This window comes from Grus americana, chromosome 9 (genome assembly GCF_028858705.1).
Source record: "Grus americana isolate bGruAme1 chromosome 9, bGruAme1.mat, whole genome shotgun sequence".
In the NCBI taxonomy this organism is placed as follows: Eukaryota; Metazoa; Chordata; class Aves; order Gruiformes; family Gruidae; genus Grus; species Grus americana.
Genome location: NC_072860.1, coordinates 27,533,391 through 27,559,052, shown reverse-complemented (window position 1 = coordinate 27,559,052; position 25,662 = coordinate 27,533,391). Strand labels below are relative to the sequence as shown.

The window sequence follows — 25,662 nt, the reverse complement described above, 5'->3', positions numbered from 1 at the left end:
AAACCCCAATGCACCTCTTCTTAAATCTTGTTGTGCGCCCTGTTCTCCTGGGTTAATGTTTTAATTAAACGTTAAAAGCTGCAGGATCCAGGATCTGGATTCTTTCTTGTATTTAAAATCCGCATTGCTTGCGTAGAGCATAGAAAATCATTCAGAAACAGCGTCAGCCTTTATAATTCGCTAATGAAAATAAACTCAAACAATAAGCTCAAGAGTAATGAACTAGTGCTGCCAATCTCAAGACCAGCTATCATCAGTCTTTTTGTGTGTTTTCCTGAAATTTAAACAAGGCTTCATTCTTTTATGATGTGTACTTTCTGGTTTCGGTTCCTATATTCGGAGGGTCTGATCCTAATGAAGCTGCAAATATTTGGAATGCTTAGCAACAAAGTGTTTTAATGATAATACAAGTATTGAGTACGAAAAAAAAAATTATGAACGCAGTTAAATAAACAGTAAAGGGTTTCCAAATGTAATATTAAAATTGCAGTGTAATATGGGTACAATTTAATAAAATAACATGTTCTGTATCTGTTTAAATATAAATATGAAGCTTAACCATGGTTATTAATTGGTGAAATGATGACATAAAGACAGGAAACCTGCAGAGTTTCCAGCCCTCTTACCTACTAAATGGTTATTTGTTCCTTTTTATTCATATCTCACTTGAAACGTTCATCAGCGTTGCAAGATCTCACTTTCTTGTTTGCAACATTACACTTGTTGTGACCCGAGGTTAGGCCGAGATGACATTGGAAGCGTAGCTTCCAATTAATTAGAAATGTTAGCTGGAACCAATAGAACTTTTTGTTTGTTTGTCTGCCTTTTAACTAAAATAGAAAATGCAAGCTAGGTAATACGGCAATACGTGACGTTCGGGTTACTGCATGAGAAAGGGCTATAATTTCTTCGGACAAATGCACTTTTTTTTTTTTTAATGTTTTCTTAGGGTGAAATCAACAGAACTTGATGTCTGTCAAAACGAACTGAAAAAAATGAAATACGAAAATGGAATGTCTGAGTCAAGGTAAATGCTGAAATATTTCATAACATACGCTTCTGAGCAGCGAGAGCAAAAATTTTATGACTTTAATGTGACTTTTATACAGTAAGTTTTGTTTTCTATTTTCAGTTTCTGGTTTTGCGCTCAAGTCACTAGATTTAACTTCATAAAGAATACATAGGTTTTCGTCTAATATTTTCACTTCCAGATACAAATCACTTCTATTTAGTTTAATCTTAAATAAGAATATAGAAACTACGATGCTGATACCTTTTCATTTCATCTGTAGACTTACGAAAGAGCTCAAGGAAAAGGAGGAATCCCTTCTAATTTGCCAACAAGTATGCAAACATTTACAGGAAGAAGTGGCTGAGAGCGAAAAGAAAGAAGAAGATCTAAAGAGAAGAACCGGTCGATGGGAAAGCGAGCTGGAAGCACACAAAGCTCTCCTTAGCCAAGCGGAGGAAGAGGTGGCGATGCTGAAACAAGAAAGGTAACGGAGCCGAGTCGCCCCGGGTGATGGCCCTGCCTGGGCTGTCTTTTGGGGATCCGTTACCCTCAAACATTCCTCCTCCGCCAGATCCTCAACCTCTCTCTCTTACCGAAAGGACAAAGGGGTTCTGTAACGCACCCGAGGTGGCTCATGCCGCTCGGGATGCGGGAGGAGCGTGGCTATGAGCAGACTGGGAGAGACCCGCTGGTCCCAGCTCTGGGTTCTGGAGTCGCTGCCTCGCCTGGGTGCTCAGGACAGTCCTGCCCTGCGGCTGACCTCTCGTCTCCTAGGGCTAAAGTCTAAAAGCCTTGGCAGCCCTGAGCTCCTATCCTGAAATTCTGGAATTCGTTGGATGGATTTTTAAAATTATTACAATATAGACAAGACTTGGATGAAAAAGGAAAAAAAAAAAGGAAAAAAGCCTATTAAAAAAAAAAGGATTTTAAAAAAAAAAACCCCACCTTGCTTTGCAGTCCAGGGCTTCAGCTCAAGCTTAATCAAAACACCCATTTATTGCAGTTGTTGTAGCTGCTATTTGTTATGTGGGGCTCGTAGACCCAAAGCCCTGGAGACTTTAAATTCTTGTAACTTATGTTATTAGCAACTTGCAAACAGTAACAAAGCTGTAAATATTACAGTATGCCAAGTTACTGGATATGGTCTAATATTTGGTGAAGCGTATGGACAACTTCCCGCCAGTAAATTTTCAGTTACTGATAAATTAGCTTGTCTTTTATTGGCAGAGCAGAAAGTGCCGTCCCCTCCTTAAGTCATGGCAGTGCGTTATTGGGTTGCTTTGTGCACGATGGAAAATGTATTCAGAGAAGCGGCTTTTGGAGAACATAAGCATTTTTTGAGAGTGATGTACACCAAGAGGCATGAAGCTATTTTCATATTTAAAGGGTTTGAATATTCCCTGTACTTTAGTACTTGCATGAAAAGATATTACATCTTAATTTAAGAATATTTCCCTTCTACTTAAACCCCAGATACACGACTTGTTCCAGGTGTTACATTGCTAATAATCTAAGTTACGAGAATTTGAACTCTCCAGGGCTTTTGCTCTACAAGCCTCACATAACAAACAGTAACTCTAACAATAGAAAGCACTTGGTGGTTTTAATTCAAAATCTATTACAATTTTTTAATTAATGGTAGTAATATTCTGAGTTCGTTCTGGATTGAATATTATAACAGTTTTTCAGTGTTCTTCAAAGTTTGACTTGAGAACTATTAAAAATACTTGAGGCTTAACTCTGTGTGTGGAAGAAAGATCAACTGTAGTATTTTCTTTAAAACATAGAATTCATAAAGCGTGTGATGGCGTTATGCAGATACTAAGTGGTGATTACTGCTGTGCCTCCGGGCTCCAGGCAGGATTGCTGGGCTTATTGCACAGAATGCTAAACAAAGAGGAAAAGACGAGCCTTTGCCACAAAGGACTTAATTGCAAGAAAATGGCATACCCCCAATCTGGGCAGAGCACATATTTACATACGAGTTTTTGTGGTTTCTAGGGAGTTAATGCTGATTTCTCATCAGAACAGAACAGAGCAGCTGCAGGAAACATTAAGACAGAAGATGCGGAATGAAGATAACTGGAGGGAGAAGGTAATACTGGATGTGCAGTTGGCACCCTTTCCATTTCTTCTTGAGTTTCTTTTTTCAGTTGTAGTCAGCTGTCACGAATGAGTACGGCGAGCCAGATACCTATCTCCTCAAGTGCAAACATGTCGATAGTATTCTTTGTGCAAGAGGTTTTAATGGGCGATCTCTCTACACGGGTTGGAACTGAATGCAAAAGGTATTCAGTATGGGTGTTCACAGGCTTGGCAGATGGTCAGGTTTGATCCAGACTTCCCAGGCTTCAGGGTATTTGCAAAGTGCCCGTGTCAGGAGCGCAGCCCCTGAAAGGAGCAGGACTGAGCCCCCCGAACCTGGGAGCTTCCAGGCTCCGTGCTTTCCCTTGTGCTCTGCGGGAGGGGGCGCAGCAGGAGAAGCCCGCTCCCACGGGCCGTGGTCCTGCACCAGCTCCAAGGAGGTGAACGTACCGAGCCCACCCTCTTCCGTGTGCAGCAGTCCAGGCTGTGAGCCCCAAACTTCCGCGTGGGGGAGCCCATCAGTGCCTGGGTTTGGTTCCTGACACATCTGCCAGAGAAGCATAGGAAAGCGTATATTTAATATTGAAGTAATTTCCCAGTAGAAACAAGGTTGGGCACTGTTGACAAGAGGGAGAGGTTGCAGGTTGGGTGAACTGAAACTGAGATTGCTATTTGTAAAACAAATCTATTCAACAAATAATAAGCAGATGAGCAAAAACGTCCTTTCCTTAGAAGACAGGTATTTGCAAACCAAAGCAGAGCTGAACGAACGAGCCGCTGTAGCATAGCGATTTTGGAGCTATCGGGAGTTGTCGAGTAGCCAAAGGCAGCGGAGCCGTTAGCCGTACAGCTGACGAGGAAGGCGAGAGGTTGTGGGTACCCTGCCTGGTACTTAGAGCAGCTGTGGATGAGGATACGTGTTCGTGCCGTCCCTGGGACGATTCTGTCCTCGTGGCAATAGGCAAGCGAAGAAGTAACGTGACAGCTTTAGCCTTGCAGGTCGCCCGTGAACATGACGGTTGTTGTTCTGGTATGAACCCGTAGTTCCTGCTGGTGCCAGGACAAGTCCCCACGTGAACGCAGAGGAAAATGCCACCCCCCAAAAATTAGCAGCGTCATCTAGCTCAGGAGCTGAAGTACGTGGAACAAGCATTGACTGCAGCCTGGGGGTGCAGGGAAGCTTGTGCAGCCTGGCGTTCGGGGTCGTGTGCCCCCCAGGCAGAAGGTAGGTAGCGCTGGCTGTCCGCTGCAGCGGGGCGCTGGGGACGGGGCCGAGCAGCACGGTGGGCAGGTGGAGGAGCGTGGTTAGACCCGGGAATTGGGAAGGGAGACGAGGTGGCAGAAGGCAGGCATGTGGCTCGTCCAGTCACTGGAGCTGGGCGTCCTCGCAGTGAGCTAAAGGAGTTGCACGGTGAAAGTCCCGGAGCTAGAATGGACCTCTGAGGTGCGAAAGGCTCCTGCTCCTTCTGCTGAGCTCGAGCGTCACCAGTTCCTTCCAGGCAGTCGCATCTCTGCCAAAGAGGCTCCTGCTGATGACTCTGCCGGGTGTTTTACTCGCCTTCCCTTCAAATCAGAGCAGTGTGAAAATAAAGACTTCGGTGAAATTTACTGTGAAAATACCTCTCTTTCGTTTGAAGAGACTCGACACTCCTACCACTTGGCTGCTCTGTGGAATGGCCCGTCCTTTGTTACTTTATTCTCTGCATACAAAAGCCTGCAAAGCCCCGTTGCTACGCCTTCCCGCCTCCGCTCTGCGGGTAGTTGGGCGAAGGTTCCTTTCGCAGCGAGGAGGAAGAGGAAGGTGGGAGGGAGAACGATACACCTCCCGTATATGCACGCCCCTTTATACGTGCCCATTTTTCCTTTATTTGATGGAGCGAAAGGGAAGAAGAAATGAAGTAAAGGCTACAGATGAGAGGGATGGTTAAAATACAGCCAGGTTGTAAATTGTTAGTTGTCTTTTAGTATGTACTTGGGTTTGGGGTCTTCTGTGGAAAAATATTTCCAGCTGCCTTAAAAAATAAATGTCTATGCCCGCTGTATGTGCTGATTGGTTTCCTAGCTAATTGCCCAGCTGGTTGGAACGTGGCGATGCTGCAGCTCCTCGTCTGTACTGGGCTTGAGCAGCGTCGCCGCGTAACGGCGGCGGTGCTGGGAATCGGGATCTTTGGCTCCGCGCTGCGGGACAGGTCGCTTTTTCTTGGAGTTTTGGGTCACGCGGTGAAGTTCCGAGCTGGGATCGGAGCATCCAGCTGCCAGTCTTTTCCAGTGGGATTTGGAAAGCCGGTTGTCATATAAACGACTGTGAGCGTGTCAACTTCCTTTTAATCTGCAACTTTGTCCTGTGAGACAAAAAACCCCCAAAACAAAATAAAAAACACTCAAAACCAAAACACTCAAACTGAATATAAGAAATTAAAAAAAAAAATCTGAAAGGAAAAACTGAAAATGGTGTTGAACAATAATTCCGAGTTTTCTGATTTAAGCCTTATGTAATTGGTGACTAAAACTAGTGTCTTTTTTTGTTCAGTACGTGCTAAGTGTCTGAAAGCTTTATTTAGTCTCAGGAAAATTTTTGGACTACTAGCAATTAAGATCAGTTACATTTCTTTTAAAACTCCGTAACCTTCTGTCGCAGGATATAATTTTAGAATGAGGTCATGCTGTCTGCATAATGGCAGCGTATTGTTCCACCTGACATTAAAGCAAGATAATGACCGCTACTAGAAAGAGCGAGCAATCACAGCTTTGGTATCGCAGCCGTTAAAATGCAGTGAACGTCAAGTGCTCTAAAAATGTTCTCATCAGACAAAAGAATCAGAAATGTGACAAAGTGACAGAGTTATCTTTTTCTTGGGCCAGTGTGTATCGCATAAGTATAAAATGTTCCAGGGTTTTTTATTTAAAAACTGGAAAACAATGAAATATTTTCCTATTTAAAATACAGATAAATCTTCAGTTGTTTTAATGGAACAACAACAAACCCTTTAAAAAATTTTTAAGACTGATGTAAACATTTTTTAATGGCATTTTTTTAACATTAATGAATGGGGGGGCATCTAAGGGGTTTTAAAGCAATTAGTAGCCATTATGCTTTCTTTGAAAATCAACTGCCATTTTATTTCCTGTTCTAGTTATCAGCTATATTAGCTTCAAGTGTTAAATGTGAAAAATTCTTGTATCATCTTCAAAACAAGCTCAGGTTTTTCCTACTGCTGTTATTTTTTTTAGGCTTTGTAATCAAGCAGCCTCCAACATATGATCTATTTATATAATAATATGTACTTCTATAGTAAATATGGCTTTCTACAATTAGAATCCTAACTCCCATATCTAATAATAGAGAAGATATATCTCTACTAATAATAGTAATAATAATGATGATGGTCTACTTTGAGGATCAGTACCGGTTTTAAGCTAAACCTCAGTGGGGAATTTGTGCCTGTTCCATGCCCAGAAATGGGTATATTTTCATTTAAAAAATAATGAAAGTATTTCCAGTTTATCTTTTCCCCAAAAAGAGTTAGGGGGATTTGTTATGCTTTTGCTCATAATTAGTGTATGACATTAGATAATTGTAATTAAGCTCATTCCAGGCTTTTCTGCTTTTAATAATTTTAAGCAATTAGGCTAGCGTTGTGCATGTTTAATGTGCCTTTCATGTTCTTTTCAGTGTGCTACAATTAAGTCCATTAGAATTCAGCCTGCAGAAATATAATATTAGCATATTGGTTTAGGAAAAATATTTTTTCAAAATGCAGCCTTCAGTAGTTCCTCCAGAACCCAGGCTTTTATTTTCAGGAAATTATGGCTGAACTTTCAAATTTGAATTTATATGGAGTATGTGTCATCCGAGTGTGGTCCCCGGGAGCAAACAAACATTTTATATGGTAAGTGGCTATTCACTGACAAGGCTGAGTGGCAGAGCATGAGTAAAAATGATTTTATAAGAAAGAGTTAACATTATTATAGTTTAATATTGAGCTTATGGCCTATTTTTAGCACAGTAGATGCCATTTGCTGTGATTTGTATCATTTTGCTGCATTTGAAAATAATAACGAGCTGAGTTTTACCTCCGGAGCAAACGCTTCCAGCGAAAAACCCATCTGTTTTAGGAACCGGCTAAGGATTTTGTAATTTAGCTTTTTCATAGTGATTTAGCTTGAAGTTCAACTGCTTAAGCTCAGGCATCTTAGCACCACCTGAGACATGATGGGGCTGGTGAGACATCTTCCCGGGGCTGTGGCCGAGACCCAGCCCTGGCGCTCAGCGGAGCGGGAACCGTCCACGCCGCTGTGCGCCAGCGGGAAGCGGCAGCTTTCCCTCGGATCATCGCTCGGATGAGTTTGGGCACCCGACATCTCAGGCTGCCCAATTTCACATCGCTTCATTTATGGCAGCGTGGAATGTGAAAAATAAGTGAAGTTGAGTTGGGACAGATCGTTAAATCCCCCTTGCTCCCTAGATGGAAATTGATCTGGCCAAAGGCGAAGCGCGACACAAAGAAGCAATTCTAAAAGTCAAGGAGGAAGCGAGAGTGGAACTAGACCTTGAAAGACAAAAACAGCAGGAACTAATCACAAAATATCAGAGAGATCACGAAGAGCTCCAGAAGAAGGTGTGTAGCACTCAAGGGAAAAGTTTTGTGGCAGGAGATAGTGTAAACCTCTAAGAGCTAGTACGTGAAGGAGTAGAACCTTCTTCATGTGTAGTCCTGTATCTGGATCACACAACATTTCTTCCCAGTCTTATTATATGGCATAAGTTTATTTTTTTAATGAACAGGCCAAAAAGTACCTATTTGGGTTAAATGGTGTGGAAGTTCTTTTTCTCCCATTTTCTCTACCCAGAGTTCATCAGTGGCCATAGACTGTCATGGTCAATTATTTTTAAACCGACATCATCGTATTTTAAAAGCTTTGGACCGTTTCAGGCTATGACAAGTTGTCACAAACCCATCCACGTTGGTGGTTTGTTTTTTTTTTTCCCCCCCAATGAATTCAGCACCGATGGGGTAAGGTCCAGCGGCCAGTTAACTGCTTCCCTTGTCTGTACTGGTGGTTGCACCACACACAGTCGGCTATTCCCAGCTACCCAGACCTACGGGTTTTGAAGTGTTAGATAGAAATGGCAAATTGTACCTATCCCCTTAGTTTTCAAAAGATTTTGACACATTTCTTGAGAATTCTGGAAAAAAATCAAATTAATTTGATGAAATTATATTGTTATTTAAAATTCGTTACATTACACGGAGTTTTAAAGAGCTGAAAATAACAGTTTGGCTTAGTTCGCTGTACAAATATTTGGCTATGATTTTTTAAAACCCTGAAGAAATACTGGCTGCAGTAAAGAAGTTAAGTTTTCCCATTTTTTCCTCTATTTCTCTGTTTGATCTTGGACATACTAATTAATCTCTCTGTTGTGAGTGAGTTTTGACTAATTTACAGCTCTCTGATGTCCTTTGAGGGTATTATGTAAATTCAAAGCCTCTTGTTGTTGTTGTTGTTGTTTTCTCTGAGGATATGTATGCTTGCATTTGTATTTTTTTTTTTCCCTGAAGTCAACATTTGTCTGATACTTAATTCTACATATCTAAAGATATCCACTGATTGTAGACTAATGCAACTTTTGTCTAATCTAATGCAGATACCAGGTTTAATATCCAGTGCCACCAATAGCTTAAGGATGGAGACAGAAATTCTTGAAAAGAAGCTGCAAGATGCCCAGATCAAACTTGCGGAGAAAGATGAAGATAAGGAAAAAGAAATTCAGAGCCTTAAAAGACTAATAACTGAACTTGAATTTCAGCTGACGATGGAAAAGAACAATAATGAATCATTTCTGGATAATATGAGGAAAGAAATTAAACACAAGTCAGATGAACTGGAAAAATTAACCCAGGAGAGGACACAGCTGATTCACAATTTGAGTCAAGTTCAAGAGGAGGTAGGAACATGACCGAGGAAATGCCTTGCTATTTTTACTTTGACACGTGATTTCTAAAATCATTCAAAGCATCTGTATTTCAGACCCTGTTATGTCCTGGTTTAAAAAAAAAAATTTTTTTGAAATTAAAATATTTATAAAACAAGTACATCATATTTTCAGAAATACACTATATCACAAAATATGTGAAATTTTTAATTCATCAAGCACTTAAACTAGTATTTTATTTAAAAAAAAAATCAGGTGCTGCAAGACACTTATTTCTTAGACTCTAGCTTCACGTCATGCTGTCTAAACATGAGTAAAAAATAAAGCATTCTTCTTGTGTTTAAAGCAGAAGGCAGGGACATTTCTCATTCTTTGAACCGGACAGCAGCAATCCTCCCAGCAATCTTGCTTGTTTTGGAAACCAATCGTAAGAAAAACCTTCGTACTGTCAATAGGAACGAGAGCGGACACGGTCCTGTTCTGAATCAAATGGGAAGAGAAATTTGCCTGATGGCTATTCTTATGACAAGCATTTGCTGAATGTTTGGAATATAATGGGAAGGGAGGAGAGAGCCCTGTAAGGCTGGGAGAAATGTGAAAATGGTGAAGGCAGGGACTGTAGATAAGATTAGACTGGAAAGTCCAAAGTAATTACGTGGCAGAAAGACAATTGATAAACAGTGAAAATAAAACTCTTCAAAGTGAATTAGGGCTTGGGTTGATATTTATTTCTGCCTTGCACAAGGTTCAGAAACACTGTGTAAGTGAAGTTAGAATGCTGTTGGCAGCCGTTCTGTCCTGTACCTATGGAAAAGGCTCCTGGAAAGACGCGCACCCTTCGAGGTTTGGTCAGGAACTTCAGCAGAGGAAGGGACACACTGTTCTCCTCAACCGTGAGATTCCACCGGCTCTGCTTATGTTCTTAGTTTTCCCCACTCCGAAGCAGAGCTCCTCCTCTAATATAATCACATTAGGAACTGGGGAGATAAGAGGGGTTGAAAATTGAAACTAGTTTTAAGATAAACTTTACACCAGGGTACTAACTCAGATTTGCAGGTTAACGCTTCCCAAATCATTTCATGGACTATCAGTGACCGTCTGAGTGGCAGGGAAAGTAACGTCTGCCTTTCTTTCATGAAGTTGTGTGCAGCATCACGTATTTAGAGAATAAGTTATTTTGGATATTCACATCTCTCCCGCTTCTGCCTCTGCATGTAGTTGTGTTCCTTCTCCAACAGCTCCTTCGCTCGCCCTTGCACAGGGGTTAGACAGCCTGAGCAGAACTTCGGTGCTTCCACTCTACATCCACTACAGATGCTCTGACCAAAGTAAAATTTTAAAATCTTAAAAAAAACCCATGGGTCAACAAAGGACTTTTAATTTCTCCACAATTTTTCAAGTTTTGACAGGAACACAGATGCAAAAATTTAATAGTTTTAGTAATCTCTTCTGGGCTAAACAGAGCGTACCACCTTCCACTTCAGTGGGAACACACTTCTGTGCTCTGACCTTACTGACACCAGTATTCGCTCTTCAAAAGGTCACACAAGTGCTCTTGAGATTCTTTCTTACACATTTTTTTCCCCGCGTACACCCACGGTCATAATCACGTAGAGAATTTTTAAATACGACTGCTTGTCCTCGCTTTGCGGTGATGCGTGACCTGGCCCGGCGTACAGCTCATACTGGTTTCCACAGAGGGGGCTGTGTGCGGGCAGTCAGGCTGTGCACGACCGCGGGAGGGTGTTCTCCGTTTGACTTGAGCATCGCTCTCCGTGTTGGAGACTGCCGTGGGGGTGGCTTCCCTTCCCTTCTCGTGGACCTCCTGGTGCCAGCAGCCCTTGCTTGCTTAGAAGAACAAAGAAGTGGATGTTTTCTGCTCGTATTAGTACTTCCAGTAGCTCTGACTTTTATGACTCAATTTAGTGTTGTCCCTTGTGTTTTATTTACTTTTTGTTTCAGCTGGAAACCAGGAAAATTAGCATTGCAAATAAGTTCCCCATACTGCACCAGCTCGGGGACTTCTGTAATGCTGGCACGGTTTCAGTTGTCTGCTCAGGGTATGGGTAATCACAGCGCAACGTTGGGGAAAAGCGCTAGACTGAAAATCATTTATCCCAATTATTTGGGAAATAATAATCAATAATGAATGCCATCACAAAAAAAATCAGTGCATAATTATTTAAACTGCAGAGGAGGATAACTTCTTGAACATCTTATTGTCATGAAGTGGCGCAGTAAGACTCAACCTCTGTCCGCTGCTTTTTCCTTTCCGAGAGCAGCGTTCCCAGTTCCCCCCTAGCTGGAGGACGGGCTGGAGATCAGAAGGAACTTCTGATAACTTACCTCATATTTTCCACCGTGTCCTGAGGGAATGAAGGGTGTGTAAATGCTGATGTATGTCCTCTGAGTGACTTTCAGAGAACCCAAAACAGGGGGAAGCACGGAAGGGTTTGTACGCACCGGGACCCTCCAGCCACCCCTGCCTCAAGGCTGAGGAGCTGAGCAGGGGCAGGTTGTGACTAACGGCGTTTTGAAAACCCAGTGTTTGTTTCTGTTTGCAGAACGCTCTTCTCCAGGAAACAGTGCGCAGAGAGTGTGAGGAACGCTATGAGCTGACTGCAGCTTTGACTCAGGCCAGGGAACAAGTACTGGAACTAAAAAAGCTCAGTGGAAACTTCCCGTTATCGCCGTGTTCCCTGACTCAGGGCAGCCTAACCTCCTCTGCTGCCCTGCTCGCCGATTACGGACACAAGAGCCGCACGAGCCCCAGAGCTGGGAAGGAAATCAATCTTTCTGGACAGTTCGGTATTTCGAGAGCAGCCAGGGCACCCCCCTCCAGTAAGCGTAACAGCAGCGGCAGCGTGGGCTTGCCGGCTCTAACCCCACCGCATCCTCCCAGAGGAAGGGCGGCTTCGCTGAACGAGCCCAGGAGCAGGATCGCTGCTGTTATAAGACGACAACTGAGTCAGCTCTGACAGCCACGCGCACGTACGTGGCACGTGGGAGACCATGCCACTGTGTCAAATGACCATTTGCTTGTGGGCCCTGGAGCCAAACCTTAGCCGGTGCAATGCATGCATTTCTACAACTTAAAATTAACTTAAACTTTTATATATTTTTTTCGAAGAAATAATGTTTCTTTGCCCATTGCATAGCAGTGTAATTAAATGCTATCTACATTTCAAGATGACTAAAGTGAAAAAGAAAAAATATTGTCTCTTCAAGAGGAGCACACCTTCAATAGCTGTAATTAAAATAATTGCCAATTTCAAATAGCGTTTTCCTTAACCACTTTGCTGGAATTTTTGTGTGTTCTTCCATGTAACTTAATTGCTGGTTTCTGGCGTAGAGATGTGATTTGTTTGGTTAGAATCAGATTTTTGCCATTATTTAATTGAGTAGTGTTATGTTTGCAAATAATTGTGCTGAGGCCAGTGAGACTCGCTGGTTGTGCAGTATATATCACTCAGCGTGAAAACGCGGCCAATGCGTGCGCTCAGTTGACTAGCCGTTGGCAGGGCCATAGCTTCCTCTGTGTGCGAGTCTTCAAGCTGTGCTAATTAACAAGGAGTTGAAGACTTAATACATTTTGTCCAAAAGATGGTTGCCTCTTGAATTTCATCAGAAAAACGTCTTTATATTTAAGCACGATTTTTAGCTTCAAAGTAGACGTGCTGGAGTTCTCTGTAAAATTGTTACACTGGAGGATCAATATTTTTATTTTACTGCTTGATACGTGGAGCTGTGGTTTGTTCTGGAGCATGGCGAGCCCAGACAAGTCCTGGTTGTCTTTGCTGGTGTGCAGGCGCTGCAGAAGTACCCGCTCTTCAAATGAGGCAGCTCCGCTCTCGGGGTAGTTGGTCAACGTGGAGCACGGGGTGGGCAAAGCTCCCGGGCTGGTGGGAGCACCGGGCAGTTCAGACCTGCTGGTGCCCCCAGTGCCCCAGGTCACTCCCTGAAAGAACTGCTGCCCGCTGCCTTCTGAGACCATCACCTCTGACTGGGACAGAAACTTCATGGGAGGTAAGTTGGAGGGGAACGTTTTGGAGACTCTCGGAGCACGTGTAGGAACAGCTGGATGACTGAAATTGTCGGCTCCTGTTTAAGTTTTGGGACTGGGCTTGCTCTTCTCTGAGTCACGGCGTTGGTTCTTCACAGGACGCTTTAGAGGTAAATCCAAATACATTTATAATCGCACCATGAACCTTGACCTTCTTGTTATTTCTGAGCGATGAGATAGTCCTATATGTGACAAAATGACAGCGGTAGACCGCGTCTTCAATGCTGGAGAAAATTAGAAAAGCTTCGTTGAATCCAATGGTGTAACAAGGAATGAATTTTAGTCAAAGCAGTGGAAGAAACAGCCACTGTAGATTTAGGAGCTGGGGCTAGATTTGAAAACGCATTTTGTCTTAGTCAACTTCTGTTTGCACTGAAATCACCAGTAAGCCTTGTCCAAAGGCTCAAAAATTCTCTATTCACAAATTCCAAACGCAACCAAAAAAAAAAAATCAGTGTTATAAAAGTTACTCTGGTAGCTCTGCTGCACAGAGGTGGCGTAGGTACTCTGCGGTCACCTGGCAGATTGAATGGGCCCGAACTTGAGTCTCTTAAGCGCTGACCTCAAAGAAACTGTTAACAAAAATCAGCTGATTGGGACGCGTTAGAATCAAACACAAATGCTGTCCCCAGGCGAGTATAGCCTCTGCGTGGTGGAGGTCTGAGTCTGAAAATCCACCTTTTCCTCAGCCTTGCCTCAACAGGTGGCACGGGGGCTACTGTGAATTTGGCCAGCTTGCCTTCCCCCATGCGCAGAGCCCGGCCGTAGCTTCCAGCCCAAGCACGTGCCGATAGACTCTGTCCTCCCGGTGCTTGTGGAGGCTGGTCTGGTTTCGTAAAGCAGGATTATGCTCAATACCAACTGACTAATTAATTGGCCAATGGCAACAGTGAGTCTTAAACACAACCAAGAACCTGGGAAACAGCGGGAACTGTCTACGGGACCTGCTGACTTTGCTCAGATATCTGTGTTTTTCTTAAGACTGTTGAAAATTGGAAGAGTCAAAGATGTGAAAGCAATTCCACTGAACCGCAAGCCTCAGGAAATTATTTTTTCAGCAATTCCGCCACTGCAGAAAGAAGGGATGGGGAGCGCTCCCCAAAGCCTTTTTGGAGGGTGGCCGGATGGTCCCCTCCTCTGGTCAGCGGTGATGCTGAGTTTTCTTTAGAAAAGATCCTGACTTCTTTGAGCTTGAAAATCGTTATTCCGCTGTCCATCCACGACCTTCCTGTGCTGAAGGAATAGGTTTTCATTGAGGCTGTTCTTAAAATTATGAACTCCAGAGCTCTGTTATGTAGATTTTTCCTAAAATTTTTAGATGAACTTTGGTTGTATTTTACAGTCTTGTGAGAATTTTTAAATAATGTAAATCCAGTAAATGCCATGACATAACTTTACGCCCTTGTACAGCTATGGAACAGCTGTCACAGCGAACCCTGCGGTAGCTGATGTCATCATCTGGAGTTTAATAGCGGGACGGTTGCCTGTGGACCGTTCTGCTGGCTGGAGATCACCGCTGCGCAGCGACGTCGCTATGCTTAAAGCAAAGCTGGAGCACGGACGTGGAAAGCGTCCTGTCCCCGTGCAAGGTGGTGCGTTCGGTAACGATTCCGTGTCCTACCAGCCATCCCTCCCTTGTGCTGCTGGACTGTGAAATGGGTCGGATTTAAAATCTGGGCTGCTCTCTGCTGCTTCGGTGCTTGTGTCCTGTAGCAGCAGCAGCAGCAAACAATGACTGTGTGTCATAAATTGTAAAGAGAGGAATAGCACGTAAAATAATGAGAGCGGCCACAGAAATAATATTTCCAGCACCGAGGGCGTGTATAAATCATGGATCCCAACCAAGTCAAGAACAAATATTTCCTTTATTTCCCCTCCCTCCCAGAAACCCAGAATGCCTGCTGCTAAGCAATAAGCAAAATATATAAATGTCAGGAAACCTTTTTTACCAGCTTTTAAAAAGAAATTAATTTCACATAGTCAGGGAAAGTTTACAGAGTATTTCTCGTAATGGGATGAAACGCACCAGCAGAAAGTACCACGGAGGATGTAGACACCTAATTATATCACCGCATTTTCAGGAAATAAAACTTCCTGGAGACAATGCATCTTGTAGAAGCAGTGTCATTTATGAATGGGTTTTTCGTATGCTGGACCTTGCACTCTAGCACTCATGGCACAAGGGAATACTAAAAAAATTTCCAGGCTTGAAACAAATCTGCCTCTGTGGGATCCTGACCCGCTGGCTGTAGGCAGTGAGCCATCCTTTCGCTTCTCAAGGTTACAAGAAAACATCCCATGGCAACGGGTCGCCTTGTTCTTGCCTAATGCAAAGGCTTCTGTTTTCCTCCTTGACAGAGCTGATATTGTTGCCTGATCGAGAATAGGAGCTTGTACAGTCCCAAATCTTTCCATAAAGTATTAATGCCGCTAGCAGGCTGCCAGTTTGCACCCTGGGCCAGCGTCCCAGTCTGCGTTATTACCAAAGCTATCCACGTGCTTTTATCCAGAGCAGTTCCAAATATTTAGTGTCCGACTATCAACCGGAGACAGTCTACGCGCAGCGGCTGAGCGCAGATGTGAGTGCTGGGAGGAAGCAGAAGTGCCCAGGCAGAAGTTGTGAGGGGACTGCCGTCACACGCGTTTGGGGACGGGAAAAGGAGCCTGTGGGCAGGTCGGTGCCCTGCGAGGCTGAGCTGGGTGTCGTTGGCCGGGCCAGCCAGCGCTGCCCAGTGCTTGCCCTCTCCAGCCTGCCCACCGGGCCCAGCCTGATCCCTCTGGGCATGATGATGAGTCGGTAACGTTGGTCTGATGCTTTAGAGAAGGCTTCACGTGAGCATCAAACGTCATTTGTCATTTGGCCAGCTGTCTCTTTTTGAGTGCAAAAGCATCATCACTGATGGGGAAAGCACATATATCTGTGCCTGATGGGAGGGGAGGTACAGGGCACCAGCCAAAGCTGAGGTGGGACAGGGTGAGTGGAGCCATCACAGCGTTTCTGGCATACGAGGCAACGGCAGAGTCCATTTGAGATGCCTCAAACTTCTGCACGTGCTTCCTGAGTGCTCGCTTTCAGCTGCTGTCCCAGAGAGCCATTCCGTGTTCACCCAGGATCGCTCCCCAGCCTCAGGCCAGGCCTTTGCTCTGCCCCGTCCCTGCAGAAGGTGTAGATGAGATAAGCTGAAGATGGAGCTTCTGGCTTGCAGGCCTTACAGAAGCAGTGTGTATCCGCAGCGACGCTTGGCTGCCGTAGCAGAAGGAGCAAGCCGCTCTTAGACAACTGCAGTGTTGGGGTTGTCCTCTTCCTGCTGAAGGCTTGCATCCCAGGAGGTAAAACCAGACGGACGTGGCCAATGTAGTCTAGGGGGGAAAACTTTGAACAGGGGCCACCCTGCAGGACAGGACCTCTGCTGGGGTGCTCAGAGCTGTGCCTTGGTTTCGTCTTAGAAGGAACTTGCTGGTTCACTCTGAAAGAGGAGCAGAAACGAGCAGGAAAGACTGATCAAGTACCTACGGCTAGCCTAGACCTGCAGGAGATTGGGACCCGCAGCAGGTCAGGGAGCTGAGTTCTCGGCCAGCGTGGGCACATCCAGCATGTAGACTCCATGGGCTGCCTTCGAAAGCCAAGCCTAACGCTCGCGTCGATGAGCGTCAGAGCCCGCGGTACGTACAGCAAGAGCCAGGCACGTTACTTCACACGCATCACAAATGCAAATCGACGGCTCTTGGACGAGAAATGACGTGGATCCAGCCCACGGGAAGCTCGGGCGGGAGAGCCGGGCCTTTCCCCCAGACCTGTCCCAGGACACTCGCTGGAGTAGCGATCGAATGTAAAGCAGTCTATACCTCATCGTGGGTTATCACTTTTCCACTAAAAGTTGCCCAAAATGTCTGTGTTTTCCACAGATAATAGCGCAGAAAGAGTCAAATCCGCGTCTGGTGACATGGACCTGACTTGCTCGTTTGACAGGAGATGAAATTATTGCTCACCATACATATCAGAGCCATATGTATCGTAGCTATAAGACCTTGCCATATGTATCAAACTTTTATTCCTAATACAATATTACAATATAAAGCCGTGATGTGCCTCGTACTAAAAATGATAAACAGATCGCTAACTGAGCTGGTGTGCATGATCCCTGCCTGGGGCTTGCATGTGGAGCTTTTCCACAAAGGAAGAAATCAGACTTCAGAATAAAAAAAAGGATCTTAGTATCTTAGCAGCATTAAAAGTATATGAAAATAGAAACTGGTGCCAGACCCAATGCCATATGTCATTCAACTGTATTAATCAGAAAAAAAGCTAGTATGTCTTTCTTTTCACTTAAAGAAACAGTTGTGCTGCGAGATATTCTTTGCTTTAAATTATTGATTTGGCTCCCAGCATTTTATGACTGGTTTCCTTTAAAGCCTGCAGTACGCTGCAGAATCACCGTACGTTTTTAATACAAAAGAAAGAGCAGAAGAAAATGAAATTGGGGAAATTTCTCAGATAAAAGCCACACATCTTTATTTTTGGTTATGTAAAATGGGGACTTATTTAGATAATGAAAATTTGATCTTAGATTTCGCCTTTAATTGTTATAGGTGGTTAAGTGTATTCTGCTGAAGAAAGAATAAACTCCATATGCAATTGTAATGGTGTGAAACAATATAACCAAATATGCTTAGCACTGATGTGGGGGTTTTTCATCCTCAAAGCATAGTACAAAATTAATTTTGATAGGATAATAAAAAGGATACTGCAAAAGATTAACGTTGAAGAGATTTTTTTTTTTTAACACCGGAAATATAATTTGTGTGATGGAAAATATGAGCATCTGGCATTGCGCTGTGAACCGTTCCCAGATAATGAAAAAAAAATCTTCCAAGCAAGCATGGCCAGTTCCCGCAGATTATTTTTGCTTGTCTCTCCAGAGATGCCCTCTATCCTCTGAAACGCCCGCGCGACAAGCATTCCCTCCTTGTGGTTTTCCATCTGGAGCCTTGAATGCTTGCTGAATTAAGGGCAGTGCCAGGATGTGACCGCATTTCTTCCCGGTAAGCCACAGGACGATCGCTGAGCAGCCTACCAAGGTAATACCGTCTGTTCTACCCAAGCAGACCCCGTTGTGTTATAGCCCTGTGCTGAAAACAAGTGCAATTCCACCAGCGCTTCACTGGCCAAAGCACGACTTGCCTTGAAGTTAACTGGGCGACGTGGATCACGCCAGCCTGTTACGATTTGCTTTACACCAGTTTCTGTGGACAGCCCTTCGCAGTGTGCTTCCCGTGGAAAAGTCCATAAAAGAATATTTAGAACCTTAAAAAAAAAAAAAAAAAATCTGCTTTTAAAAAGTATTAAGATAAAAAATGTCTACAACGTGTATTATACCTTATCCCCATACCTTTTGTCAGACAGAAAGCCCTTCTGGTGTGCTCCACAGCTCTTGTCCACTGCTGAAGTAGGCTTCAGCGACTCGTTTGCTACAAAGGCAGTTTCACGTCTCTCTGAAGAAAGCTTTAAAGAGCCTTCTTGACGTAAATTGCTGTGTCCAAGAAGTGAGTCCCAGCTGCCGGGCTCCATGGCGGGGAGCGTGAGCTGCCTTTGATACCTGGCAGCACTGCGCAGGGACGCGAGGGTTTGCTCTGGGGCAGCAAACTTGTTGGGGCTTGGCACAATGAGGGTAGAGAATCAAAGGGGAAATGGGGGGCAGGTGGGAGCGGAGGCAGGGAGTGAAGGCTGAGCTGGAGTAAAGGCTCAGGTGTCCATGAGAGTCACAGAATCCCAGACCGGTGGGGGCTGGAAGGGACCTCTGGAGATCACCTAGTCCAACCCCCCCTGCTAGAGTAGGATCACCCAGAGCAGGTTGCACAGGATCGTGTCCAGGCAGGTTCTGAATCTCTCCAGAGAAGGAGACTCCACAACCTCTCTGGGCAGCCTGTCCCAGGGCTCGGTCACCCTCAGGGTGAAGAAGTTTTTCCTCATGTTGAGATGGAACCTCCTGTGTTCCAGTTTGTGCCCGTTGCCCCTTGTCCTGTCGCTGGGCACCACTGAGAAGAGTCTGGCCCCTTGCTCTTGACACCCACCCTTTAGATATTGATAAGCATCGATCAGATCCCCTCTCAGCCTTCTCTTCTCCAGGCTAACCAGCCCCAGCTCTCTCAGCCTTCCCTCGTACCAGACATGCTCCAGGCCCCTCATCATCCTCGCAGCCCTCCGCTGGACTCTCCCCAGTAGTTCCCTGTCTGTCTTGAACTGGGGAGCCCAGACCTGGACACACAACTCCAGATGTGGCCTCACCAGGGCAGAGCAGAGCAGAGGGGGAGGAGAACCTCCCTCGACCTGCTGGCCACGCTCTTCTCCATGCACCCCAGGACACCATTGGCCTTCTTGGCCATGAGGGCACGCTGCTGGTCATGGAGAGCTTGTTGTCCCCCAGGACTCCCAGGTCCTTCTCTGCAGCGCAAGCGGAGAAGGCCTCGGAGGGAGCACCGTGCTGTGGTGGGACGAGCCCCCCGGCATGCCTCCCCTCCCTGGCCACGCGCGGGCTGTGCCTGCGGCTCTGGGTACGTCCCTCCGTACACATGTACCAAAACCGAAAGCAGAGCAGAAACAACTGTCGTTAGCAGGCTTGGATGTTATCAGGGTGTGCATTGCACCGTGCGCCTTGCCTTCGTTCTTTGCCCTTTCGCTGTGGGTTCATACGCGTCCACCCTCTGCGTAGTCCCTTTGCCGTGGGTGTCACGCTGCCGGCCCCCCACCCCACGGAACGGCTGTGTACTCGCCTTGCTCGTCGTACCGCGGGTCCTAAATGATGGTTTGACGCACTCTGCGTGCGGGCAGCTCTGACACACGGCACATGGAGAGGGACGAAAGTGGTTCCCTGCCGCCCTGTCTGCTCGTAGGACGTCAGCACATCCCCATTGCCGCGGGTCGTGAACCGACAGATATTCTGCCTGGATTTCTGTTCATCCTCTGTTTGCTGTCACACACTAAACAAAATTGGGAACAACGTGGATGTGCTATGCAGAAGCCGTTTCGGTCGTGAAGCTTGTCTCATTACAGCGGAAAACGTCACTGCCCCGGGTCTGAGCACCGCACCAGCCTCTGCAAAGCTCCGGTTTAACTATGACCTGTTCGTGTGAGTCGTAACCCAACACACGAGCGGAGAAAAGAGCAATCCCGAATCAGGCTGCGGGTGCCACCCTTACCTGCGCTTGTTCACTTACTGGGCTGTGGAGTGATGCTGGCTGCGCTGAAAGCTGCGCAGAGTTCTACATCTCCTGAAGATCCCTCGATTTCTAAATGTCAGGAACACACAAGCGATGACACAGAGCCATTTTACCCCACAAAACCTGCGTTTGCTGGTTCCTCAAACCCACAAATTTACAGGAAATGGTTTGTTTTGGGAAGCCTCCTATTTCCAAAAAAAAGACATTTAATGTTTTTTCAAGTTGATAGAATACCCTGTTTTGACACTACTGAATGCTAAAATTTTATTTTAAATTTGTATTTTATTCCGTTTGGAAAAAAAGTACAGAATTCAGTTAGTGACTTATGACAAAACCAAAAGGCATTCGAATTCAAACCGACAGTCAAACCAAACAGGATTTCACTTCAGCAAACCCAGAAAGTTTCACTTTTTGTTTTCCTATTTGTGGAAATCTTAAACTCTGCCGGGGCAGGAAAACGCTGTCGTGCGTGTGCCTCAGCGCTGAAACCCGTGCTGGCCATCGCGCAAGGCGCAGCGCGTTGCACGTGGTCGGCGCGGTGAGGCCGGATGACGCGGATGGAGCCTTGCTCGGGCGTGTGCCCTCCTGTCGACGCTGCCACTGGAAATGCTTCAAAGCTTCGGAATTCATTGATGTGAGAGTTAAAGAACAGTTGTGTACAAACACGAAGCTGATATTGCCGTGCACACGACGAAAGCCAGCTGCGGCCAGCAGCGTGTAAAAGGTCTTTAATGATGCAAACAACTTTTTACAAAGTACAAAAGAAGATAATGAAGCGGCTAGGTCAAAAAGCACGGCAGGCGTACGTTTGTAAGAGGTCCCTTCGTGGGCTCTGGTGGAAGCAACAAACACAAACGTGTAGACAACTTGAGGGCCGGCTCTTTCTCAGACACGGTATAAAACCAAAACCAAACTAAAAATGGGAATAAAGGGGTTATTGGTACTGGGGGTGGTGCTTGCTCTTGCTTAGGCTGTACTTCGGCCAGGGTGCCCCGCTAACAGCCCTGGCGATTTTCAGTTCAGACGCGGTGAGAAGCCCAGGCGATGGGAGCTGCGGGCTTCAAAGGGAACTTGGAGGTTAGCGATCAGCTTGGACAGGGCTGGTCCTCGATGTCATTTACAGCGAAACCCGGCGTCCTGCCCCAGCCGGGGGCAGTTCTCCTCCAGTGGCACCTCAGCACGAAGCTTTGCTTTGCAGAGTTACTGCTCACAAGGCCGCGGCTGAGGGGGGTGACGAGAACTGATGCCTCCTTTACAACCGTACGGCGTTTCATCAGCGCAGCCCGATGATTTAAGAGTCCGAAGAGGAGAAGCAGCCGGGAGCTCGGGGTGACCTTGCTCAGCAGCGATGCCTGTGGAAGCCGCTTTGTTCCAGGGTTCCTTCACGAGCGGCAGGTGTGAGCACCCTGTGCACGAGGGAGGCTGAGCCGCCACGCAACGCAGGGACGAGCCCGTCGCGCTCCCCCAGCCCAGCAGCCGGTACCCTGAAGGCATTTCTCTGGGGTTCAGCCCTGCTCACGTCATCTCGGCATCCCTGAGTGGTCACTAGCAGACTGCTGTTGAAATTAATCCTCTGCAAGTCTCGGGACGGTGGGGGGGAAAAAATACATCCCTTACCAGAGCCTTCACTGCCTCCGTGTAAATGAGAGTGTCCGAGTGATTTGTGCTGCCAGTGGGAGAGTACCCTGGAGGTACCTGCGTTCTTCACTTCGCTTCTGTGCTTCACCGTCGTGCCTGACCTTGTCACGGGCAGTTTGGTGACTTCAGGCAGTTGCTCAGCAGTCATTTCCAAAGTCGACGCAATTAGCATTAGTTAATTATTATCTTTAGCAATGGCTTTCATCTGCAAAACGTTATTTCTCGCGGCCTGATCTCTAAACGGTGGGTGTCTGTCCCGTACCCGTCACGTTTGTTGCGTGCGCAGTCACGCGGCGTGCACTGAAACTGCAGAGTCTCCGTTCTGCAATTTTGCACACAGAAATGGCTTTGTCCTCCTCCTTCATGAGCTGAGCCAGGCCACCCGCTCCCCGAAAGCTGCACGGGGTGGGGGGGCGAGAGAAAAAACAGCCACGGGAACGCAGTGGCCCCTTCTCCCGCTCCCAGCAGTCCTGGCATTGCTTGTTCGTGGTAAAGCTAGGAAATGGTAAAGTCCTTCATGGCAAAGGTAAGAAAAGTCGGAGCCGTTGGGGTAGGGTGTTGCTGGAAAAGGTTTGGAAATATAATCAAAGTGCTCCTGCCACTTTTGGTTCCCGCTGCAGAAAGCAGGACCTTTGCGTAACCACGCAGAAATGTGCCAAGGACCGCGCCGCTCCTCACCAGTCACCCTTCTGGGAGAAGCAGCCAGCAAGGGGCAATTGTTAGAAATATTTTGACATGTGTAACAGCCGCTAGCTCTTACAAAACACAAACAAATCTTGTTTCGACAGGGAACGCCTGTAAGACAGAAAGCGCGGGTGCCAGAGCTGCCTGGGGTGCCAACAGGCAGACTCCGCTGATTTGGAAATGCCAGGCCGGCGCTGAGCCCAGTCCAGCACCCAGCTTGGCTCTCCCCAGCTAGCGCTTCCTCAGGTTTTGTGCCGGATTGGGGCCCCTCCTGGGTCATTCCCCACAGCTTCGTGTGCCGCAGCATCGCGGTGACGTTCGTGCTCAGGGTGGGGCCCCGTCCTTGGGCATCCCGGTTGTGGCTGGAGAAGGGCAGGGCCGGGCTGGCAGGCGTACACACTCCTAAGGGGCTACCATCTCCTTTCCTTTTTATCTTAAATATATGTGTGTCAAGTGAAACAAACCAAACCAAACCAGCTAGATTTAGCTCGGCGGCAGGCGTGCGTGGGAAGGAAAGCCTGGCCGCGTACACCGTGCCCCGTGGCAGAGTCGTGGCGGGAGTCGCTCGGCGCGTGTTGGGGTTCTGCCCAGCAGTGGTTGGTAGGACATCTCAGCGGCCCCGCTCGAGGCGTGGTTTCGTGGTGGCCCCTGGCTGGTCCAGGCCGACTGTGTCTGGGGTGGGGGGGGGAGCGGGCAGGGGCAGCCCCGATCCTGGCACCCGAGTGTCCGCCTTCCTCCCGTGGGGAGCGATGGAGGCTTGACCCGGGTTTTGGCATTCAGTGTTCTCCCCGTCCCGTCGCTGCGTCGGGAGGGAAATCCTCACTACGTCCGGCGCTGGCTGACCCTGGCTGGTGGGACCGCAGGCACGGTTTCGTGGTAGGTTAGCCTGTGGCAATACAGCCGCCCGCTTGTTCTTCTTTTTTTGAAAAAAAGTAAACTTGCAAATTGGGAACGAAAGGCTGAACACAACAACATCTGCCCCACGCTGAGGAGACCCCAAAGCAAAGCTTTGGAAAACGTGAGCATCGCTGATCAACTCCAACCTCGGTGGCAGCGTCCTCAGCTCACGGAAAGGGAGCTGCCTCGTCCCGTCTGTTTTGCCCAACATCTTGGTTGGTGCCGTGAACAAACGGGCTTTGGATGCCCATCGTCATTGCTCCGTGCCCTCAGCGAGGAAGAAATCAAGCTCGAGAGCACCGTTTGCTGACACGGGCATGTTGCGTCGCTATCCCACCTCGGGCTGTGCTGGGGGTGGCGTTGGGAAGGTCCGAGCGCTCCCGTCGCCCCGTTTGATCGGTGGGTCCCTCGTCCCAGCCCCGGGGCCAGCGGTGAGGGGGGGTGGAGGCTCCGCCAGCTCTGCTGCTGATGCTGAGAAGTTGTTGCAGTTGCGTTGCTTGTTGCAGCTATGGCTACGGGTAAATATTTTGCGTGGGGGCATCTCTGGTGTCGGGTAAGCAAAACGAATCCTAAGTAAGTGGTTAAATTGCCGTGGCAGGCCAGTTGGTTGCGTGCGTGGTGAGATAAGGAGATCTGCGAGGTGACGGGCTCCGGGTTATCCGGGGCTGAGCGCTGAAATTGGGCAGCTTGTGTCTTTTGCTGGCATTGTTTCTTCTTTCCTTTGTCTTCCAGCGTAGCGCGGACAGTGCGGTTGTAGAGGAAGGCGTTCGGAGGGTGTGATGGGGCTTTTGTAGCTGTGACTTCTCGCGGAAGATGAGAGGGCAATGGCCCTCATCCCATCACGCAGACGCTAACGAACAAACGTCGGTCGTTCCTCCAAGGCACATGCTATCAGTTCTGCTCTCCGCACTTTTTCAGACTCGCTGGACCCTGCTCGACCCCGTAACCACGCCGCGCTTTGGGTCAGGCTCCCCGCGAGGGCTCCGTTTCTGTGAAAAGAGCACGATGTTGTGCCAGAAGAAGGAATTTGAGGCCGAGTTTCTGATGTTTCCCGTGTAAAACCAGTTGTTCCTTCAGGGCCGTGCATCCAGCTGCTACGTGAGCGTCCAGTCTTTTTCACAGCATCCCGACCCACACCTTTGTTTTACAAAGACAAGGTTTTTCAAGTGAAGCCCACACATCTGCAGTTTAATTGGGGTGGGTAGCTGGAGGTAGGTGATGTGTGGTGACAGCTTCACTTCATTCACATACGACCAGGAAAAATGTCCCACGAGAGCCACCAGACTTCTAAGTGTGATGAAGACCATTCCCTCCGTTTCCTCATCAATTACAGCAGTTCAGGCTACTGGTTTTCTTTTTGCTAAATGTAGGCGGGTATCAAGAGTTTGAACTCTTCTGCAAAAGCCGGTCGCTTTAGTTTGTTAATTGAGAGGTTGTCTGGGTTTGTCTGCATGGGGCACGGGCTGAAGATGGTTTGCCCAAGGTGTCTTCGTGGCCACCTCTCCAAGCACCAGGCGCCACATGGCCGTCTTTTATCCTCGGCGGGATGTATCTGCAGATCAGAAGTATTCAGATGCTATGGCGATGGGCACAAAATAAGAACTGAGGGTGGTAAACATCAGCGAAAGGGTGGAATGATTCAGGGTGGTCCACAACGGGAGTCATGGGATGACATTTAGCGAATGAAAGTTTCGGTGCAGTACAGAGGAAAATGTCCTCACGTGGAGTTGTGCAAGCCATGGAAGATCTCTGGGGGGAGCGGTGGAGCCCCTGCGCTTGAGTCATTCAAAGTGGACAGGAAAAAAGCTATGGAAAATGTACTGTCAGGAGCAGCCCTGCCCTGGCAGGAGCTGATGAACCGTATGACCCAAACGGTATTTTCCATCTCCCAATCTATGTGACACGGAAAGTGATTTATTTTGGCCTACCACCACTTTACTACAATGAATAATGCCCAGCTGGCAAGTACCTGCTTTGAACTTTGGGTAAAGAGTCCTTGGAGAAATCTGGTGGTCGCAGAGGCAGGAGCGAGGAGCCTTGAGACGCACCGCAAGCGCAGCAGGTTTTCCTTTGCTGGTTTGAGGGTCGTGCTCGCTGTCCTGCCCAAACGTCCACTTACAGGTTCCTGAG

At 47.0% G+C, this 25,662-nt stretch overlaps 1 protein-coding gene and 1 long non-coding RNA gene across 8 annotated transcripts in view; both read left to right on the top strand.

Moving 5' to 3' along the window:
- The window catches only part of LEKR1 (leucine, glutamate and lysine rich 1), a 94,475-nt gene extending 81,156 nt beyond the window's left edge, over positions 1-13,319 (top strand). For 6 of the 7 annotated variants that reach the window (XM_054835302.1, XM_054835298.1, XM_054835300.1 and 3 more), the window contains 6 exons: positions 950-1,027; positions 1,293-1,496; positions 3,014-3,107; positions 7,564-7,716; positions 8,745-9,044; positions 11,597-13,319. In XM_054835302.1, coding sequence (XP_054691277.1) covers positions 950-1,027; positions 1,293-1,496; positions 3,014-3,107; positions 7,564-7,716; positions 8,745-9,044; positions 11,597-12,010 — 1,243 coding nt within the window. In that variant the 3' untranslated portion in view covers positions 12,011-13,319. The remainder of the gene's footprint in view (positions 1-949; positions 1,028-1,292; positions 1,497-3,013; positions 3,108-7,563; positions 7,717-8,744; positions 9,045-11,596) is intronic. The other variant, XM_054835304.1, reaches the window with a different exon arrangement.
- Positions 13,320-20,648: 7,329 nt separating this feature from the next.
- The window catches only part of LOC129209800 (uncharacterized), a 14,721-nt gene continuing 9,707 nt past the window's right edge, over positions 20,649-25,662 (top strand). The window contains exon 1 of the long non-coding RNA XR_008578222.1: positions 20,649-22,477. This is a non-coding gene — a long non-coding RNA (uncharacterized LOC129209800). The remainder of the gene's footprint in view (positions 22,478-25,662) is intronic.